Source organism: Manis javanica, chromosome 15 (genome assembly GCF_040802235.1).
Source record: "Manis javanica isolate MJ-LG chromosome 15, MJ_LKY, whole genome shotgun sequence".
Taxonomy (NCBI): domain Eukaryota; kingdom Metazoa; phylum Chordata; class Mammalia; order Pholidota; family Manidae; genus Manis; species Manis javanica.
The window spans coordinates 4,696,022-4,715,484 of NC_133170.1; the positions used below are offsets into that span (position 1 = coordinate 4,696,022).

The 19,463-nt window shown below is 44.1% G+C and overlaps 1 protein-coding gene and 1 long non-coding RNA gene across 2 annotated transcripts in view; one reads left to right on the top strand and one right to left on the bottom strand.

Moving 5' to 3' along the window:
- The window catches only part of LOC140846591 (uncharacterized), a 38,930-nt gene extending 36,691 nt beyond the window's left edge, over window positions 1-2,239 (bottom strand). The window contains exon 1 of the long non-coding RNA XR_012125831.1: window positions 1,676-2,239. This is a non-coding gene — a long non-coding RNA (uncharacterized lncRNA). The remainder of the gene's footprint in view (window positions 1-1,675) is intronic.
- The window catches only part of SLC2A13 (solute carrier family 2 member 13), a 244,959-nt gene that overhangs the window by 178,996 nt on the left and 46,500 nt on the right, over window positions 1-19,463 (top strand). Inside the window, exon 7 of the mRNA XM_037009940.2 lies at window positions 9,050-9,175. Within this exon, the coding sequence (XP_036865835.2) occupies window positions 9,050-9,175 (126 nt within the window). The remainder of the gene's footprint in view (window positions 1-9,049; window positions 9,176-19,463) is intronic.

Genomic DNA, 19,463 nt, shown 5'->3' on the forward strand with positions numbered 1-19,463 from the left:
AGCAAACGGCCCGGCTTCCTCTGCCTACTGCCTTTGGTCAGCGGGCCTCACTGCTGTGAGTCACCTTTTTTGCCTCTCACTCGGGAATCCACTGTGCTAGCCTCGGTTTCTAAGGAGAAGAGAGGAGAAATACGACCAGAAGGTTCCAGGTAGTTTTGGATGGATGTGACCTTAGAGCCGTGAGTTCTATGGAACAGCTCACAGCTTGATTCGAGCCTCAGTTCCCCGACCTCACGGACCCGGACGTGGGAGCGAGGCAGGACATCTCCAGTGGAGCGGCAGAGGCCGCCCCCGAAGCTGCGGTCGGTCTAGGGGGCCCTCACTGCGCTCACTACCCCTTCCGCGGGCATTTATGGAGGTTGACCAGGCAACGTGGAAATCGCTAGGAACAAGAGAGATACGGGACAAAAACCTCTGCCTTGGGAAGGTCACGGCGAGGAAGGCAAGCACCCCAAACCCTTAGAAAGGCAGCGGAATGGGCAGTACCGTCAGTGCCCCTCTGCGGCCCTCTGGCAGCGCAGTGGCGCGTCTGACCCTGCTGGGGCTGCAGGGTTTCAGAGAACGTGATGCCAGATGTGAGTCTGGAAGCCAATGTGTAGGAAAGTAAAGGTGGAAAGTAACAATCCGGATGGAGAAAAAATGATAGGAGAGAGAACACAAGGGCTTGTCATATTCTGAATCCTGCACTTTGCAGGGACTGGTCAGAGCCTATGGCCCCTGTGGAGAAATAGTAAGAACAGTTGAACAAGACAAGACAGGGCTAGGTCACGCCGTAGAGAGGAGCTTGTCGCCACCCTCTAGGCAAGCGAGACCCATCACACGGTTTAAACACAAGAGAGGTCTGACCGGTCAGCGCTCCGGCGAGTCTGGATGCAGGAGGGCCCCTCAGAAGACTGTTGGCAAAGCTCAGGTGAGAGGCGGCAAATGCCAAGTCGAAGTTCGGGTGACAAGGAGCAAGAACGGAGAGCAGGGAACTATGCGTATTCTAGAGACAGACTCCAGTGCAGCTGTAGCTGGATGTGGGTGGTCTCAGATCATGCTCAGGTTTTTAAATTGTGAGACAGAAAAGAGCAGTAGGTCTGCCAGGAAAGCCAAGATTGAGCTTGTGGTATGTTGAGTGTTTGTGAAACATCCAGAAAATCAGGCAGTTGGAATTCTGGGTCTGACACATAAGGAAGAGAAGCGAACTGGGGAAACAGTCCTGGCACCTCGGTGTATTGGTGACAGTAATGGGCATAAGGTGGATGTTCCCATCAACTGTGCAGAAGAACAAAGAAGATCGCCAGGAACAGAAGCAAGGGAGGAAGGGCCAGGAGGAGGAGGAGGGGACTCAGGCTGCAGCAGGAGGAGAGGTGGAAGGAGCAGAGAGCGTCCGGTTTCCAGGACGGAGGAGGTGGCAGGGGAGAGGGCGAATTTGAGGAAATTTCAGTAGGGAACCATAAATGGAGAGTGGGAAAGAGAAGTGCTGAGGGGCACCAGCGAGGTCACTGGCAGCCTCGCAGGAGCAGCTTTCAGGGAGGGGGGGGGCGTGATTTGCCTCATGAAATCAGCGCCTGCAGGTCCCCAGCTTTGTAAGTTAATTTCCAACCATTTACTTAAGTCCCCCAGAATTATTTCTCAATTCTCCGGAGTCCCCTTAGTTGGTACAGCCCAACGGCAGGGAGAAGCCACCTACCTACACGCTGGCTGAGGAGGAGGCAGGTGCCCTGGGGGTTCTCTTTGCAGGAACGTGTAGGAATGTGGTCCTGCAGTGGCCACAGCAAGGCAGGTCAGGCTGTTGGCTGGTGAATCGGGCTCGAGTCCTCTGAGCAATTGGAAGCGAGGGGACAGAAAAGAGGGAGTGTTTAGGGTAGCTGTCACATGAATCAGTGACGTTATTGAACAAAACAGGGTGTAGATCCGTGCATGAGGCATGAGGGCGTGGACACAGTTCCCTCCGAGGGCTGAAGAGGACCCGCCGCCCCGGACCACCCAGCCCCTGCCCCGGCCGCTGCCGAGTCTCTGAAATGTAGGCCACACCAAAGACAGGCATTTGATGACCATACACTGTGTCCAAAACGCCACCTCACTGGGTTTAATGAGACACACTTCAAAACAAACGGACCATTTTCTACACGGCCAAGTGCACACTTGACTTCACAGAGTAGAAAATAGAAATGTTCTAAATTAACCCAAATCAATTTTAAAAGATTTCTGGGGAGAGAGAAGGGGGCACATTGGGTCAAGACCCAGGGCGCTATGTGGAGCATGTAAACGATTGATTGAATGGAAATAGGCCGTCCTTTCTCTCCCTCTGACTCTACGGTGCCTCTTACTCTGCTCTTTTGTAGTTTAATTGGAAACACTTTAGTCTTTGAACCAGTTTTGTTCTAAATACATGAATGCTTATTTTTCTCCTTTTCTAGCAAGAAAGGTGAGAGATTGAAAAGTTAAATCTTGCCTTCAACTAGCAAGAAAAGAACTGTGGGTTCTGATTGCAGTTATTGTCCAGATTATGTCTTTTCCCGTCTCCCATTAGCATCTCTAGTGTCCTCTGCCTTCAGATCCCGCACTGGAACCTCCGTGCCGAGGACAACAGGCATCGCAGGCTGCTGTGTGGCCTCCCCACGCGAGTGTCCACGCTCGAGGACAGTGGCACGAGTTCCGGGCACACTCAGCACAGATTCTCTCTCAATGCGGTAACGTCCTTTCACCGTGAGGTGCTGGAGGCTGTGATTTCAGAGGGACCCCTCTCCTTCCCTGGCCCTTTCCTTCAGGGAAGGAAACCGGCCGTGGCAGCTGGTGTCCTGAAGTGAGTTACCGGAATCATTCACCAGGGCCTCTTGCCTTGGGGGCTGGCAGTTTGCAGCTGGCTGCGTCACCCTCTGGAAATGTAAAGCCCAGGCTCCCCTTAAAGTATTAGCCTTACCTTCTTTGGATTTCATTCTAAAAATGACTCAGATATTCACTTCAGCCCACCTGCCCCCAAAAACTATTTCCTACGAATGGACAGAAATGCTGCTGAACCCACAATCCTGCCCTGCTTTATACAATTGTCGAGCTTTGATTCACTCAGTAAATGTGTCCTGGGGGGTACTACCTCCAGTGGGGAATCGGCAAGCACCCCCTCCTTCCCTTGGGTGCCCACAGCCTGTGCTGCAGACCGACCAGGAAGGAACGTCGTAGGTCCTGGGGCAGAGGTGTGATCGCCGCCTCTACTCCGTGATGATTCGTCCGGCGTGTATACTGTTTTGCCCCCATAGGGAGGAATCCTCATTTAGGTTAATCCATTCAGCAGTTCCTCTTATAAAGCACAGTCCTTTTGGAAATACCTTCATAATTCATTTCTTTTATAAATTTGAAGTTTCTTAAAGTAAAGCACATGTATTGTCTCTGCCCTTGAAATCACTATGTAAGAGTAAATATTTGTGAGGTGTCACTCCTAGAGCATTCTGATATGTATGCTTTATGCCATTTAAATTTAGAGAGGATGTGTATTTATGTCATTTTCTTTCATGTAGAATCTTGCAAATGGGTGGGTTCTAAGGGGTCATATGCTGTTTGGATAGAAAAGTTGGAATTCCAGAATATGGTCACACTGCAAAAGGCAGTAAGTAAAAGTGGCGCCTAATATGCAGTCTGCCTTTCACTCACTCACTCACACACACACACACACACACACACACTTTCATATGTGCTGAGAACATTATTTTGAGTATTGATTTGGTACCAATGTGTTTAAATTCTCAGCCTTTATATTAAGAAAGCCTTCCACAAATTCTTCAGGTTATGTTCGAGGAAGCCTTCAAGAGCAAATCACGGATAAAAAGTAGCCACTTCTAGAACTTGTTCCCTGTTTTAATGCCATTTGTTAAAACCAGTTATGACAGGTGCTCTCAGTAAAAGGTCAGTTAGCAGATTCCCCAGGATATTTAAAGTTTTGTGTTAGCTTTCTAAACACCAAGTTGAAGTTAGAAATGTTACGTTTGGGAGAATTTTGCTGTGAAATAGTCTATAGAATAAAACAAAAAAAAAAATCCAGGTCAAAGGCGAGGGAGTGGGAGGAAACTTCCAGAAACCTGAGGGGCTCTTGAGTGCAGGTAAGGGTTGGCCGTGTCCAGTCCCACGCAGTGGCCCACCTGTGCGGCGGCAGGGAAACTGAACACTTTTTAATCACTGGCCTCTTTTCACTGAGTGACCCCAACAAAGGGTAGAGACGGACAGTACGGAATAGTGGGAATGGCCGTTTTCCAGCCTTTTTTAGTATGGGAAGGGTTGGGCCTGCAGGTAAACTATGTAGTGTGTTCTGGGAGAGGTTTGCAAGTAGAAAGAGAAGAAAATAACCAATGGGACAAGGTGAAGGTGTTGGTCCCGGCGAAGACAAGAGGGATCAAGATGGAAAGCCCTGGTAGAGGACTGGTCTTCGAACGCCAGTTTTTCAGAGCCTGGAAGAAAAGAGGTGAGAGAAGAAGTGGCTCTAGAAAGCTTCATTCCTGAGTGTGAGGTGAGAAAGTTCACTCCTGAGCCCTTCAGTTTTCACTGTGAAGTAGGATGAGGCCACCTGCCAAGGGCTTGTGGGGGATGAAGATGGGGCTGGGGGTAGTTGTATTTGGGGTGTCAGTGATGGGAGTGGGACAGTCACTGCCTGGGGACAGGCGGTTTCCTGCACCCAACAGAGCAGCCCAGAGGTAGGAAGAAAGAAAATGGCTGGGAAGCGTCAGACATGAAAGTTTAAAGGGTGACTGTATAGAAGGACCAAGTATAAAGACTTTGAGGGCCTGGCAAGACAGTTGACACACTTACCATGACAGTCCGACAGGGGAGGGCCCACGGCCACGGAGTGAGTGGAGGATCGTGGAGAAGGAATGTGGAAGGTCTCTGAGGCAGGGGACCAGGTGTTCTAGTCAAGGACGTCAGAGATCTTGAAGGAAAGGACAGAGAAACCCCCATATGAGATCTGTGTATGTGCTCTGGGTCAAGGGTCAGCAAACTTGCCGTGAAGGATCAGAGAATAACTATTTGTGGCTTTGCACACCACATGGATTTTGATAGAGCTTCTCACTTCTGCCCTTGAAGCTCCAGAGCAGTCATAGTGAGTGAAGATGTGGACATGGCTGTGTTCCAGGAAAACTTTATTTATAGAAACGGGGTGGTCTGGATTCGTTTCAAGGGCTGTAGTTTCCTGACCCCTGTTCTAAATGATGACAATCTCCAGGATATAGACAGAGTAAAGTGGAGGTAAAGACTGTTAGACACCAAGGGGCTGCGATGCTTTAATATTCATATGCTGACTGTAAACCATCTAGATCTGACAGACATCCTCAGAACATCCCACCACCACAGAATACACATTCTTCGTAAGCCTGTGAGGAGCATTTCTCCAGGACAGATATATGCCATAAAACAAGCCTCAATAGATTTTCAAAGGACTCAAATCATACAGAGAATGCTTTCCAAACACAATGAGTGGAATTAGAAATAACAGAAATTTGGGAAATTCACAAATGTGTGAAAATTAAATAACATACTCCTTAATCCAGTGGCTCAACAAAGAAGTCACAAGGGAAATTAGAAAGCACGACGTACCAAACACCGGGTATAGCAGAAGGGCTGTGTAGTGGGAAACGGACACTATAAATGCCTACATTAAAAAGAAGAGGGGGTTCAAACTGAAAACCTGACTTCCTACCTTAAAACAGGAAGAGTAAGAGAAAGAAGGGGCAGTAATTAAAAGGGTCTAAAATGGCGAAAGACAACGGAATGGAATGAGAAACCGATACAGAGAGGTGGCCCCAGGCGGGAAGAACAGTTTCTCTTGGTGACTGAAGCAGAGGAAAAGAGGGCTCTTTGTATGTTTGCTGTAAGATTGTAAGGTCCCATCTTTACCACTTTTATCTATTGTCTCTGTAAAGCTGGGGTTCAGGGAGAGCACATGGGGCACTGGAGAATGGAAGAGCCCTTGTGGAGGGAAGTGGCAGGAGCCTGTGTGTACAGCTGACTATGAAAAATGATTAAGAATTTCAGGCTGTTGAGGCTATTTCTGGAGGCCAGTCATAGTGTGTTAAATGTCACCACTGACCTGCCCATTGTGTGAGTCCTTCACCTGCATTTAGGTGCACAGGTGGAGGCACAGAACACGCAGGTGTCTGCATTCATAGGGGACAAGGATTTTTGTTCGATGGATGGGATGAAAACATAAATGGACGTGGACATTGAAGGTGTTGAAATGATGGGCTGTGGTCCATGAGCTAGATAAGGACGGAACTAAAGAAAGGAAAAAGCTAATGACTGGGGTGCAAGTAAAGGGTAAATTAACTGGAGGTCACCAGGAGTCTAATACAGAAAGCACCCCCAGGAGGACAGGGGATCTATTTTGCTCTCCAGTTTGCCCCTGGAGTATGCTTTCCAAACACAATGAGTGGAATTAGAAATGACAGAAATGGAAACATAGTAAATGGCACATAGTAAATGGAAAGTACTGGTGTTTGTTGAATGAGTGATCTTGGCGGAGGGGACCGTCTGATCAGCAGCTGGGAGAGTGGGAGGTTCGGGTCAGAGCTGGGTGCTCAGGTGGACACTGCAGGTGGCGAAGCATTACGGGCAGCGCGTCATGTCCAGCACATGCGCACAGTAGGTTCTCCGTAACTGTCAGCCTTTGCCATTGACTTAGCAGTAAATAAGTTACAGGAGCTACTCATTTTAAATAAATAAAGTAGAGTCATTGCTCTACAAACATGTGAGTTTGTAGAATCATTTAAAGCCATTGGAACCCTCTGGGTTGTTAGATTCTACCTCATACAGGTAGAATAAACACACGAAATACTACCAGGATTATCTTCCTTCCCAAATTAGCCAAGTCTAGTTCTCAAGGCAGAAGCTCCGAGTTCTAATGCTTTCCACTGTTTTGTTTATTCTGCTTATCACAGGTGTGGGCAGTTGTGTGTTTACAGTGCTGTCTCACCTCTCTCAAGTATAGCGACCTGTCAATAGGCTTTAGAGGCCTCCTTCTTGCTTTAGGACAGGGCTGAAGTCTGACTTACAAGTCGGGCTAGATCCCAGTCAAGATGGCAGAGTCGAAGAATCTCGAGCTCCCGCCTGCCCTGGGCATGCCAGGGCTACAGCTGCTTTGCGAGCAGCCCGAAGGCGCGTAGATCTGCTCCCGACAGCTGGCGACACAGAGGGAAGGGCACACAGGAAGGGCAGGAGAAGCAGAGACAACGTCTGGTTGGGACCCACACCACTCGGGTGGTGACCCACGTTCAGGAGGCACATCGCGGGCAGAGCGTCCCGCCCTGGGGGGTGAGGATGGGCCTCCGGGCCGACTTTGAATGTCAGTGGGGCTTGACTCCAGGAGCTGTGACATCAGTGGGCCTGTGGGAGAGCTGGAGGACCGCCGGAGACCAAGGCCCCACCCTGAAAGGGCCCCCGCACCGTCTCACCCGCTCCAAGGCCCGGCACAGAGGCAGCGGTTTGGGAAGTGCCTGGCCCGTGTGCGAAGGAAATGCACTGACTGACTGTAGCCTCGCGTACCAGGGGACCTGTAGGGACTTCCTCTGGCAACAGAATGCCCGGGGGGGCGGGAGGGGTGCCAGTGTTCTCACCCGGCTGCCGCACGGCCCGATGCTGAGGGCACCGGTGCTGACACTTCCCATCTGCCTTGCCAGCCCCACTGGCCCCACTCTGGCATCCCCTGCAGACCCTCCCTGCCCAACCAGCTTGCTCCAGCAAAAGCCCCCCAAAGTGGCTCCCACCCTGCCTTACCTGGTGGGAAGACTTGGTGGGAACCAGCACCCCCCAAAGCGGGTCCCACCCCATCACAACTGGCAGATGGCCTCAGCCAGGGCTGGCATCCCCCTCAGAGGCTCCTGCCCCACCACAACCGGGGGAATCTCAGCCAGGACCAGTGCCCCCAGAGCACCTCCCACCCAGTAAGGGGAGAGAAGCCACCCGGCGAGCAGGTCAGGGGCAAGCTCTGCCCATCAGCATGGCTGCAGCAGGCATGGCCCGGCCACAGCGGGAGCCTCACAGCCCCCCTGGGGCCCCCTGGAGTGTGTGGCTCTGGTGGCGGGGGTGCTGCGCTCTGGGCCCCACAGGACGCCTCCTGAGGCCACTTCTGAAGGCCAGGAGGTGCGGCCGACCTGCCGAATACACAGACACACACACAGAGTCAGGCAAAATGTGGAGGAGGAGAAATATGCTCCCGACGAAAGAACAAGACAAAAATCTCAGAGAAAGAAATACATGAAGCGCAGATAAGTAATCTGCTTGGTAAAGAGCTCAAAGTGACGGTCACAAAGATGCTCACGGAACTCAGGGGAAGAATGGATGAGCACAGAACTTCAGCAGAGAAATAGAAAATATAAAAAGAGCCGGCAGCTGAAGAATACAGTAACTGCAGTGAAAACTGCGCTAGAGGGAGTAAAGGGCAGGCGGGAGGGTCACGGCTCTGGGCCAGCCAGGAGATGTGATCAACTCAGAAAAAGTTAGGCTTTGTTCCTACACCAACTTCTTTTTCAATTAAGCTTAACACATAGTTTATACTCAGGGTGTATTTGTTACAAGTACAGATGTCCACCAACGTGTGAACAGTGACCATTATTTGGGTGCTTGTATGTTTGTTTTTTAACTTCTTTAGGTATGTTTTAGCATTCCTTGAACCTTCAGGATATATATTGGGGGAAAATATTGTCTGTTTTTCAAAGATATGGTACATGATGGAGACAGTTAAGAGAAATAAATGCTTTGGTACAGTATGGAAGCAGTCAGCTGCACCGCGGTGGGCTGGTCCGTGCCGTGGTAGAAATCCCGGTGGCTTAGGGTTCACCTGTGCAGGCTGCCACGAGGCAGCATCGAGCATCTCATGAGCAGGCCGCCTCCATCTCAGAGTGGCTTCTCACGCTGCTGCCGTGAAAGATGGAAGAAAACCTGCCAAGTGTCACCTGCCTCAACACATGTCACCTTCCACGGCCAAGACTAGTCCCCAGGCGTACTGCACAGCAGAGTGGAAAGTGCAGGGGAGTGAGTGCCAGCTGTCTGTGCTCACGTGACTGTGATTCTTTTTGTTGTGCAGTTACTGTAACGAATGCATGCTGGACCCAGACTGCGGCTTCTGCTACACGATGAACAAGTCGACCGTCGTTGACTCCTCCTGTGTTCCGGTTAACAGAGCATCTACGAACGAGGCAGCCTGGGGCAGGTAGGCCGTTCACTACACGCCATAAGAATATGCAGCACAATTTCTGAGTGAGTCTTATCTGGTCTTCTTTTAAACAATCTGTTGAACCGATCCTCATAACTACACTATTTTGCAGCATATACCCATGAAAGGGGGTCAAAATATTGAAATTACGTTTCAAAAACTCAAGCCTAGATTTTAGGAAATCGGGTCTCCAGACCCACCCCTGTCCTAAGGTAGGAGTGTGGATCTGGAGGCAGTTGTGTGGTTTTAACTACAAGGCTATTGTGCGTTGTTTACACCAGTCATTTCCGAATTCCTGGACTTAAGTGAAAGACAGAAAATTGTCAAGTCAAAAATGAATGAATATCACCTTAAATTCTTCCATGGAACTATTGTTTTATCAGATTGTTTTCCTGGAGTTTAGTGAAATTAAGCAAAATAATAAAAAAAGTTGGTAGTCACTGCATGTAACCAGTCTGAGAAACTATAAACCTTTCTTTGTTTGACAGGTCACATTGGTTTACAGTAGGCACATAAGCGCAATACTTGTATAACCCAAGTATTGCCACATTTATGAACGAATATTCACATCTGTGGATACAGGAAGTATGTAAATATTCTTCGACATGGCTTTAACCTCTTTTGTTTTTGAATTCCCGTAAGGAGAATATTCTCTCCTCTTGTCTGCCTCATAGTACTGGTGAAAGCAATGGACTTTAATAAAGTACTTGAGTCTCCTAGGAGCTACATAGTATAATGTTATCATTATTAATCATTCGGCTGTTGTCATTAATCATTTTATTAGGGAATTACTCCAAAGAAAAAGTAGTAAATTATATGGTAGTTAAGTAAAAATCCAGATCACATTTTAAATGCACACATTTAATTACAAATAAATCTGTAAAAGAAATGCAATTATTACTTAAATGCAAAAAGAAATGCAATTATTACTTAAATGCAATTTATTACTTAAAATGAAAACTTGAACGAGTTTCTTTTAAAAACACCCCGTGTGTAATTTTCATCAGTCACACTTCACTAGGGAGTTAATTGATTAAATAATTCTGGATGAAATACTTTACAGTTTTAACCCTTACTATTCTTTTTTCAGTAGGGGAAAAAACGGAAAGTTACTAGTCCAAATTACAAATATATTATGAAAGCTGTGTATGTACTTTCCTGAATTTCACAGAATTAACCTATAAATTTATTAGAAATGTCTACTAATGGTAAGGTGACAGTAAAAATAGACATTTCTTTCCTCCGTGGTGGAAGGTGTAGAGGTCAGAGGTCTCAAAAGAGGAGTTTTGTTCTTCTTACAAATAATAAGTTGTACAACTTTTTACTAGAAATCTGATTTCTTTTATTTCAACTTCTTACATTCTATCTATATTTTCATACCAATATTCCTTGACTGCACACACTAATACAGATAAGTGAGACACAGATAAGCTCTAAGTAGGAAAAATACAAATAACTTCTGTGTTTACAGAATAATTTCAAACTTGTATCCAAAAAAACCAGCAAAGAGGTCTCTTGACCCTTCTCTGTGCTGACAGCCCTCCTTCCAGTTAGGCCCCTGGGCCTGGTTGGCTCAGGCTGGGCTAAAAAGGAAGCAGTAGAGGCAGGATATGTCCACCAAGAAACATTCCTACAGCAGATTTTCCATATTCAGGTAAAATAACATTCACTATAATTTTGGTCTTTGCTTGGTGGATAGGTTTTATGCAATCACCTAGAACGGAAATCTCAGCAAACTACCACTATGTTGGATTCACATCTGAGATATTCTATTTATAGGTATCTTGGGGTCAAATATTGAGGCAGTTCATAGCCTATATCCTGATTTCGTATGCAGCTGCTTCCTGAAATGGTATTACCAGGTGGAGTGGTAATACCATTCACGAAGGAGATACTGGGATGATTTTGATGAATTCTGAATTGTTTCAGCATCATAAAAGCCATTTGTCCGTTAACCAACTATAATTAGCTGGAACAAAACTCAAAGCCAGTCAGCATGCTTTTCTGTATCCATGTTGTTAAATTGCAATAACATTTTCTTTTTTAAAAATCATTTAGTTCTGCAAAGAAAATGTACAGATGGTGAGCAAGCACATGAAAAACTGCTTGCCGTCACTAATTGTTAGGGAAACGCAAATCAAAACTATAGTGAGACAGCTCCTCATACCCATTAGGATGGTTACTATCACAGAAACAAAATAACTGCCGTGGAGAATGTGGAGATATTGGAAATCGTGTGCATTGTTGATAGGAATGTGAAATGATGCGGCCACTCTCAAAAACAGTATGGCAGTTTCATAAAATTTTAAAATAGAGTAACATATACCATCTAACAATTCCACCCAACGATGTCCAAGAGAACTAAGAGCAAGAGCTGAGGAGATACTGAATGGCCATGGTCAGGGCACAGGTGGAAGGAGCCGGGTCGTTGACAGATGGATAGATAAACAAAATATGTGTATACTTATAATTGTATATTATTCAGGCTTTAAGGAATTCTTGCGCATACTGCAACATGCATGAACCTTGAAGGCCTAATGGTAAGTGAAATGAGCCAATCCTAGAAAGGCAATACCTTATGACCTCGCTCATGCAAGGTGCCCAGAGGAGTCAAATTTTCAGAGACAGAAAGAAGAATGGTGGTTGCGACAGGCAGTGGAAGCGGGCAACGGGGAGTTGTCTCATGGGCATGGAGTTTCTGTTTTGCAAAATGAAACGCATTTTGGAGCCTGCTTGTTCGACAATATGAAAACATATACACTTACCAATACTGAACTTACCTGTACTGCCCCGTACCATTAAAACTGGTTAAAATTTAAAATGGTGAATAAACATGGTAAGTTTGATGTTATGTGTATTTTACCATAAACCTGTCCATCACCTCCAAAAGTTTCCTCCCATCCTCTTATTTATTACTATTATTTATGTGTGTGATAAGAACATAAAACATAAGATCCACCCTGTTAGCAAACTTTTGAGTATAAAGCACAGTATTGTTAACTATAGACCCTATTCGGGACAGTAGGTCTCTAGGATTTATTCATCTTGTCTAACTGAAACTTTTAAAAACAAAAAAAGGAAAACCAATTTAAAAATCATTTATCATACTTTTAGAAAAAAATGGGTCCCAAACTAGAAACATCCATAGAACCACCTCAGAAAAAAAAAAACATGCAATTTTCGGAACCCAAGATACATGAGACTTCCATGGAAAACAATTGCGTATGTATGATACGATGGTCAAAAATTACAAACTACATCAACTAATGACGGAAAGAAAGCCACCAAGTGTGACAGGTGGAAGAATGACTGTCTAGGTTCTTTAAAATTATATGTTTAAAAGAAAGGAAGGAAAGAGTATAATATTTTCAATTATACAGTTTACAAGAGACACTCAGGAAGATTGGAAATAAATGAATAAAATTAAAATTAAATAAGTGCAAAGTCAGGAAGGCCAAAAAAAATACACCAGAGATTAGAGAATTTGGAAACTTATTCACAAGCTCAATGTAAGAGTTAAATAATGAACCTAACATATGGAGAATTTCATTCTTTTCAAGCAAATGTTAGGCACTTATGAAAATTTACCATATTCAAATGCAAAGAATAAATTCAATAAATTCACATACCTGTATATATATTCCAGTAAGATATAAGTAAATCCAGATCATCAATATTGTACAAAACGTATTTCCTCACCAATATGCAATAACATTGCAAAACAGTAGAAAGATATTTATCACCCTTTCTATTCCAGTTTGGAAACTTGAAAAAAAGAACCCAATTAATTAATGGGTTATGAAGAAAGCATAATGGAAAACACATTTCATAGATTAGAATAAGCACTTCTTAACAGGTAAGTGCATTCAGATACCTTCTAGGTATTCATCCGTGTCTATACTTCCACCTCCGTATCTCCTGGCTCTCTGTTCACACGAAACCATAAAGAATCTATTCTGGAACTTCCAACATCCTGACTCTAAAAGTATTGCTAATGAGGGATACTTTCTTAATGTGCTGATTCAGTGTTTGTTTCCTATAATACAACATTTTCTCTCTGTAATTAGCACACTAAAATAGCCAGCTAGATTCCCTATTTGGCAATGCATTGTTCTAAGTGGCATGGGCTGCCCGGTGGTGCTGCCCTCATTCAGCAGAGATGCTTGCTCAGCGGTGCTCTCTGACACAGCGGCCCCCCATCTGCCCAGCCTCGCTCTCCTTTCCACACAAAACGCTGGTCAGTGTAAGCCCTTCGCTATCACCCTAGTACCCGTCACGACTGCCCATTTCTGTGCCTGCCCTCATGCTGTGCTTTCTGCTAGAACTTAGCCTCCTTTTCCTCTTGTGGATCTCCGTCCGACTTCTAACCAGTATTTTTTTTGCCCAGATCAGATGGCACTTTTTCCTTGCAGTGTGATTAGCTGCAGAAAACAGCGCTCGTCCTTAACCCACTCCTGCCCTCCAGCACTTCCCCGTATGACCCACAAGGCGTTATACTGTCTCAGGACAGCAGTTTGGGTTTGGGTGTATTTTCTCTTCTAAATTATAAACTCCAGTGTCTGTGTCCTGCACTGTCTAATCCCTTGGCGCCTTGCATGTATCAGGCATTCAGTCGACAATTGTTAAAAGACAGAAGGGGAAAGGTGCCATCACCAGGAAATGTATAGGGGTTTGAAAATACCACAGTTGCAAAGGAGAGGATGTGGTGGTCCCATTATGTCATTTCAGTTTAATCTTCCAGATTCATACTTCCTTCCAGGAAGGGAAACCTCTTGAAAATGGGAGTGATGTGATTCTAACAATGCTCAGTGTTTACCTGGTACTAATTAAAACACTAAAAAAGTTTTGCAAATACAACTCAACCATGTACTTCAAGTATGCACCCTACATGAAAAATACTTTTTTTTTTAATTATTGGAAGAAACGTTGACCACATTTCCTCAAATATTCACTGCTTTGCCAGGGTAGTAATATACCCTGTGATAGTGCATCAAGCATATTATGAAACTAGGCTAACCAGCAAAAATGAAATTTTCCCTTCATCCCTTTTTTTTAATTTTAAAGATACATGTATATGTATCAGTCATGCATTTAAAAAAAGAAAATTTATTTTATACTTACAAACTATATCAGCTTCTTAATGTAGTCATGTGTAGGATTGATATTCTTACCAGGTTTTCATATTAGGGATTAAAATCATCAAGCTATGCTCCTCGATTATTCACAGTGTAGTTCAAAATTAATTTTTGCTCGGATACATTTTAGAGAGAGAAGTAGAAAGAGAATCTAATTTAGAAGATTTTAATCTATTTTGCTTTTTAAATCACACTTTCCTTCATGCCTTTGCTTGAGCAGAAATCATGCTAAGTTACTCGCCTGCAGTTCTTGGCTGTGTGCTGTGTGGCAGTGAGTCTCCTCTCCATAAAGAATTTCAGAGGTCACACGCCTCTGGGATTTTCTTGTTTCAAGCCCAGAAACAGATGTTCTTAGATTTAGTGACTGTCTATATTACAGACCTTGATGCTATTTATGTCACGACATGTACAAATCAGAAAAGCAATATATTTCTGAGTAATTTATTTCCTTCTCGCATGTTAATTTGTCCAGTTTCTTATTTGACATCTACGTATAATAATAAACACATTTAAACAGTTTTAGCCAAATAATAATATTCATAATGCATTTGACTACCCTTCCTCTCAGGCCCAAAGCTTACATCTCTAGGCGGTCCCTGTTCCTTTTATATTTTCTAAATTACTCTTTCATACTTCATCCGAAAAGCAGCCTTTGAGTGATTCTCACCAACGACGCCTGTAAGACTTCGAGTATAAGGATCAAGGCCAAGGCTTGAACTGCATGTGCTTCGTGAATATAAAACAATGAGGAGCCTCAGCCCATCAAATAATGGTGCGGCTAAGCAGCCGCAGACGTGGCCCAGCTCAGATGAAGTCTGGGAGGTTTGGGATCTATCAGCAAAGGGGGCAGAGTGAACAACGGGACAAGAGGACGGGGAATGCGTGACCAGAGCTGACACCACAAATGCCAGTCTGCATCAGAGCGTCAGAGGACCTTATTTAGGCATTTCGATTTGATTTATACAGGTACATTTTCAAAGGTGTGGAAATCTTACTGGCAGCGATTTTCGCTGGGTGACTTTATGTGATACCTAGATGTGGACATGACACTTTATCACATTGTTCTCGCCCAAATATTCTGAATATATTAAGAATAAAGATCAGTTGGCACTAGCATGATTTTAACACTTGGCAGTGAGCACTGTCTAACTGGAAATCAATAACACTGTTGTATTTTTGTTCCTTTTTATTGTAACTGTCTTCTGTTCTTGGCAGGTGTGTTTGTATCACTGTCCAAAATATCTGCCGTCCCTGCTAGGGAAGGATCAGGTTTCCCTGGCCATGCTGTCTTTCCCCAGGCTTGCTCTGGTCAAGGAAATGAGTGGGACCGATCCGTGCCGCTGCTGAGCTGAGCTCCAAGAGCCCGGATTTGCCATGTTCTCTTTCTCCTCTGCAGTAAAGTGGGCAGTGTCCTAGAGTAGAAGGCATTCCATTAGCTCTCATCTCAGAGTAAAGAAGAGATGAAACGCAAACACAGCTGCCTCAGGTGGACCTGTCGTGTGAGCAAGAAATTTTAACCCAGTTTATGGCGCTGGGATTTTGGAGTCTTGTTACCGCTGCATAACCTATTTTGTTCTGACTAACCAGGCACGATAAACTATATTCCACTGTGGAATTGGCAAAAAATGTTCTTTATTTACATTATAGAAGGAGGCTCATTTTTTAAGAAACCATCAAAACATAGTACAGAATACAGAAAGGTACAGTAAACAGTCACAGAGGGGGCTACCAGATGCTGTAAGTTTTGGGAGTCCTGCTGTAGGTGGGAGAGTAGATCTGTTAAACCTGCTCTCAAGGTTGTAGATTGGGGCTGACATGAATGGCTTTGGGTTTAGAAGATAAAATTCTGATAGAAAAAGGAAGAATGTTTTAAACAGGTAGAGAAGAAGGCAAGGTATTTGGAAATGTTCTAAGTTAAGTGGAGGGTGGAACCCGCATGTGAAAATGTTAAGTCTGTTACACATGTTGCCGTGGTACAAAAAGAACAGCATTAGAAATGCGAACTTGCCTGACGGACAGCAGGACGTGTGGGCCACAGTCTGGCCACTCGGATCAGGGAGCCACGCTCTCCGCGCACAGCGTCCAGTGTTCAGGTCCTTTGTCCTCCTGTGGTTTCAGTGCCAGCTCTAAAAGAACGATTTTTTTCCATTGTGTATGATTTGGATGTATAACTTCCACAATTTTACAGTCAGAACTGCGTGTTTTATCATTTGGAATTTACATTAGACATTCATGAGCCCTGCCAGTCAGAATCCCTGCTGTTATAAAACGATGCCAAATGGCAGCCTGGCCACTGTCAGAACACAGCGCTCTGTGCCCGTGACTTCTAGGCCTTGGATGTGACATCCTTCACCTGTCCTCCCTTACAAGTGTTCTCTAACTTCATCTAAGAATGTTAATTTTAAAACAATCCAAAAGTTAACCAACTTTTTTTTATTCGAGGGGCACATGTACTCAGGAACTCTCTAAGAAACAAAATAGACAAGAATTTATTTTTCCTTTTTGTTGTTTATTGGATATATGAGTTACAGGAAAAAGGTTGGATGTAGACCTGTTCTGCATGAACAAACCTGTTAATGTTAATATTCTTATGCTGAATTATAGGTATGTTGGATTTTTATAACAGAATTTAAGTTCCTCCTAGGGCATTTGTAGCTGGAAACTTGTAGGGTTTATTTCTGAAGTCATTTTACAACATTGGGGTTTGATACTGTGCTACATGCTATTTCAAAATGTATTGAAAGACACAGATACTCAAGATTTATAATCTAGGATAGGTAGATAGTAACATTTACACAAGGATACTTTAAAATTCCTGTAAAGAAATGACTTTTCCTCTTAAAAATACACAAAGAAAAGTAGTTACTGTGTGTACTGCTTAAGGTCACCGACACTTGGGGGAGGAATACATTGTAGAATGTGCAAATATGAAAGGAGTTTTAAACATCAACCCTGGATTTTAGAAATGTCAAATAATGGAAAGCTTAAGGAATAAGTTTATAAAAAATTACAGAACAGAGCATTTCGTATACCAAAAAAGGACTTAATATTTACAGAATTATGTGTTCCATCCTTAAAAATATTTTAAGTAATGTGAAATTCCCCTATCACAGTGACTTACTAGAACTTTCTGATATAACTGAGGAAAAAGTCTCCAAGCTATAAAACCATTTATAAATCGTTATTTTATGAACTGTTAAGACTCATAAAAATATAAATGGTTCTCTATTATTTTTCCAGCTTTACTGAGCTGTGATTGACAAATAAAAATTCTATATATTTAGGTTGTACGGCATGATGACTTAATATATGTATAAATTGTGAACTGCTTACCACAATCAAGTTAATTAACCCAGTCCGCAGCTCACATAGTTACCTTGTGTGTGTGTGTTAAGAGCACTTTAAGATTTACTCTTAGCAAATGTCAAGTATATAATACAGGATCATTAGCTCTAATCACTATACCTTAAATCCCCAGACCTTACTCATCTTGTAACGGAAACTTTGTGCCCTTTGACCAATGTCTCCCTTTTTATTTCCCCATCCACTGGCCTCTGGCACCCACCATTCTACTTTCTGGTTCTATGAGCTTGGCTTTTTTAGATTCCACAAAGAAGTGAGATCACACAGTGTTTGTCTTTCTGTGTCTGATTCATCTTGCTTAGCGTGATGCCCTCCTGTTTCACCTGTGTTGTCACAAACAGCAGAATTTCCTTCTTTTTTTAGAAGATCAAGTAATATTCCATCGTGAATATGTACCACATTTTTCTCTATCCATCCATGGATGAACTCAGGTTGTCTCCGTATCTTAGCACTTGTGAATAATGCTGCAGTGAATATTCTTTGTTGTTCTTGATGAAAATTTCATTGAAAGCTTTAAAATGAGATTGATATATGATGCCTGGAAACCTATTTATTAAAGCACTCAGCCATCAAAACCTCTGAAGCGTCAGAATGGGAAACTATTGCGTATGTAGCTGTGCCCTTGTTCCCTGAGGAGCAGGCGGGCCGGCGAAAAACCAGTGCATGGTGGGAAATCGTCTTACTTGTTTTAACAGTGATCTTTTAGAAAGTCCTTGATTTTGTGGGCCTGTTACTTTTTAATTATTTGACCTTGGAAATGGGCCATCAGAATTCCGCTCAGGAGACCCAAGGGACGAAGGAAAGGGGCAGAGAAGAGTTAAGTCGACATTTTGTATTTTAGTAACGTCTGAAACTCCTGTGTTTGTGGCTTCAAACTGTAGCTGTCATCTGGGGAAAAACATGTATTGTGCTTAGTACCTCCACTTATTCTACTTATTTATTTGACAAACTTTGACTGATACCCTTGCTTATAACCTGAAATAGCATCAGAAAGCTTGGCATTTGTATAAATTTAGAGGAGATCACCACGGACAATTAGACACACTTGAAAAAGAGTTTCAAAGGTGATGACAAAGCAGAGAAGTGTCCTTGGCCAGGACAACATCACAGGAGTTCCAGGATGTATTGCCCAGATGCTCTTCCCTGGTAACCAAGCTGTCATTGCACGGTCCCCATTGATTCCTAAGGTATATGACATTTTGGGAGCTGTCAGTATTTTAGCAAATAACTCCATCTGTTATTTCAGCTCTGCTCCTTTAAATGGAAAGTAAGAAGGTACATTGAAATAGTTCATGTCTTTTACAATTAAACCAGGACACATACTTAGTACTATTGCTCAGTTAAGTCTGAGGATTTTTATGTGACTATTTCTGTCTGGCCTGAGCCGGGAGGGAGGCGAGCTGTGGGGCTACGCATGGTCGTGAGGGGAGGGGAATCTCCCTCTCCCCATCTGAGTTCTGCACTGGGCTCTGTAATGAACAGTTAATGAGAGAATATGAACAGAAGTTTATCAACACGCATATTTCATATGTACATAAGAGCAACTCCAGGATGAGTTACCCAGACAGGTGGCTTATAAGCCAGGCTGTATGGCATCTTCAACAAAGAACCATACATTTTTAGAGACGTGACGAGACAGACAAAAAGGATTTTGAGCCTCCAGTTGCGGCAACTGCAGAGAAGGGAAGGGGGATAAAGGCACCCCGTGAGGCTCACTGTGCAGATCCTCTGGTGCCCTCTCCAGGCTGGTAAAGAGCTCAGTTTTGCTCTATGATTCTTGGATCCTT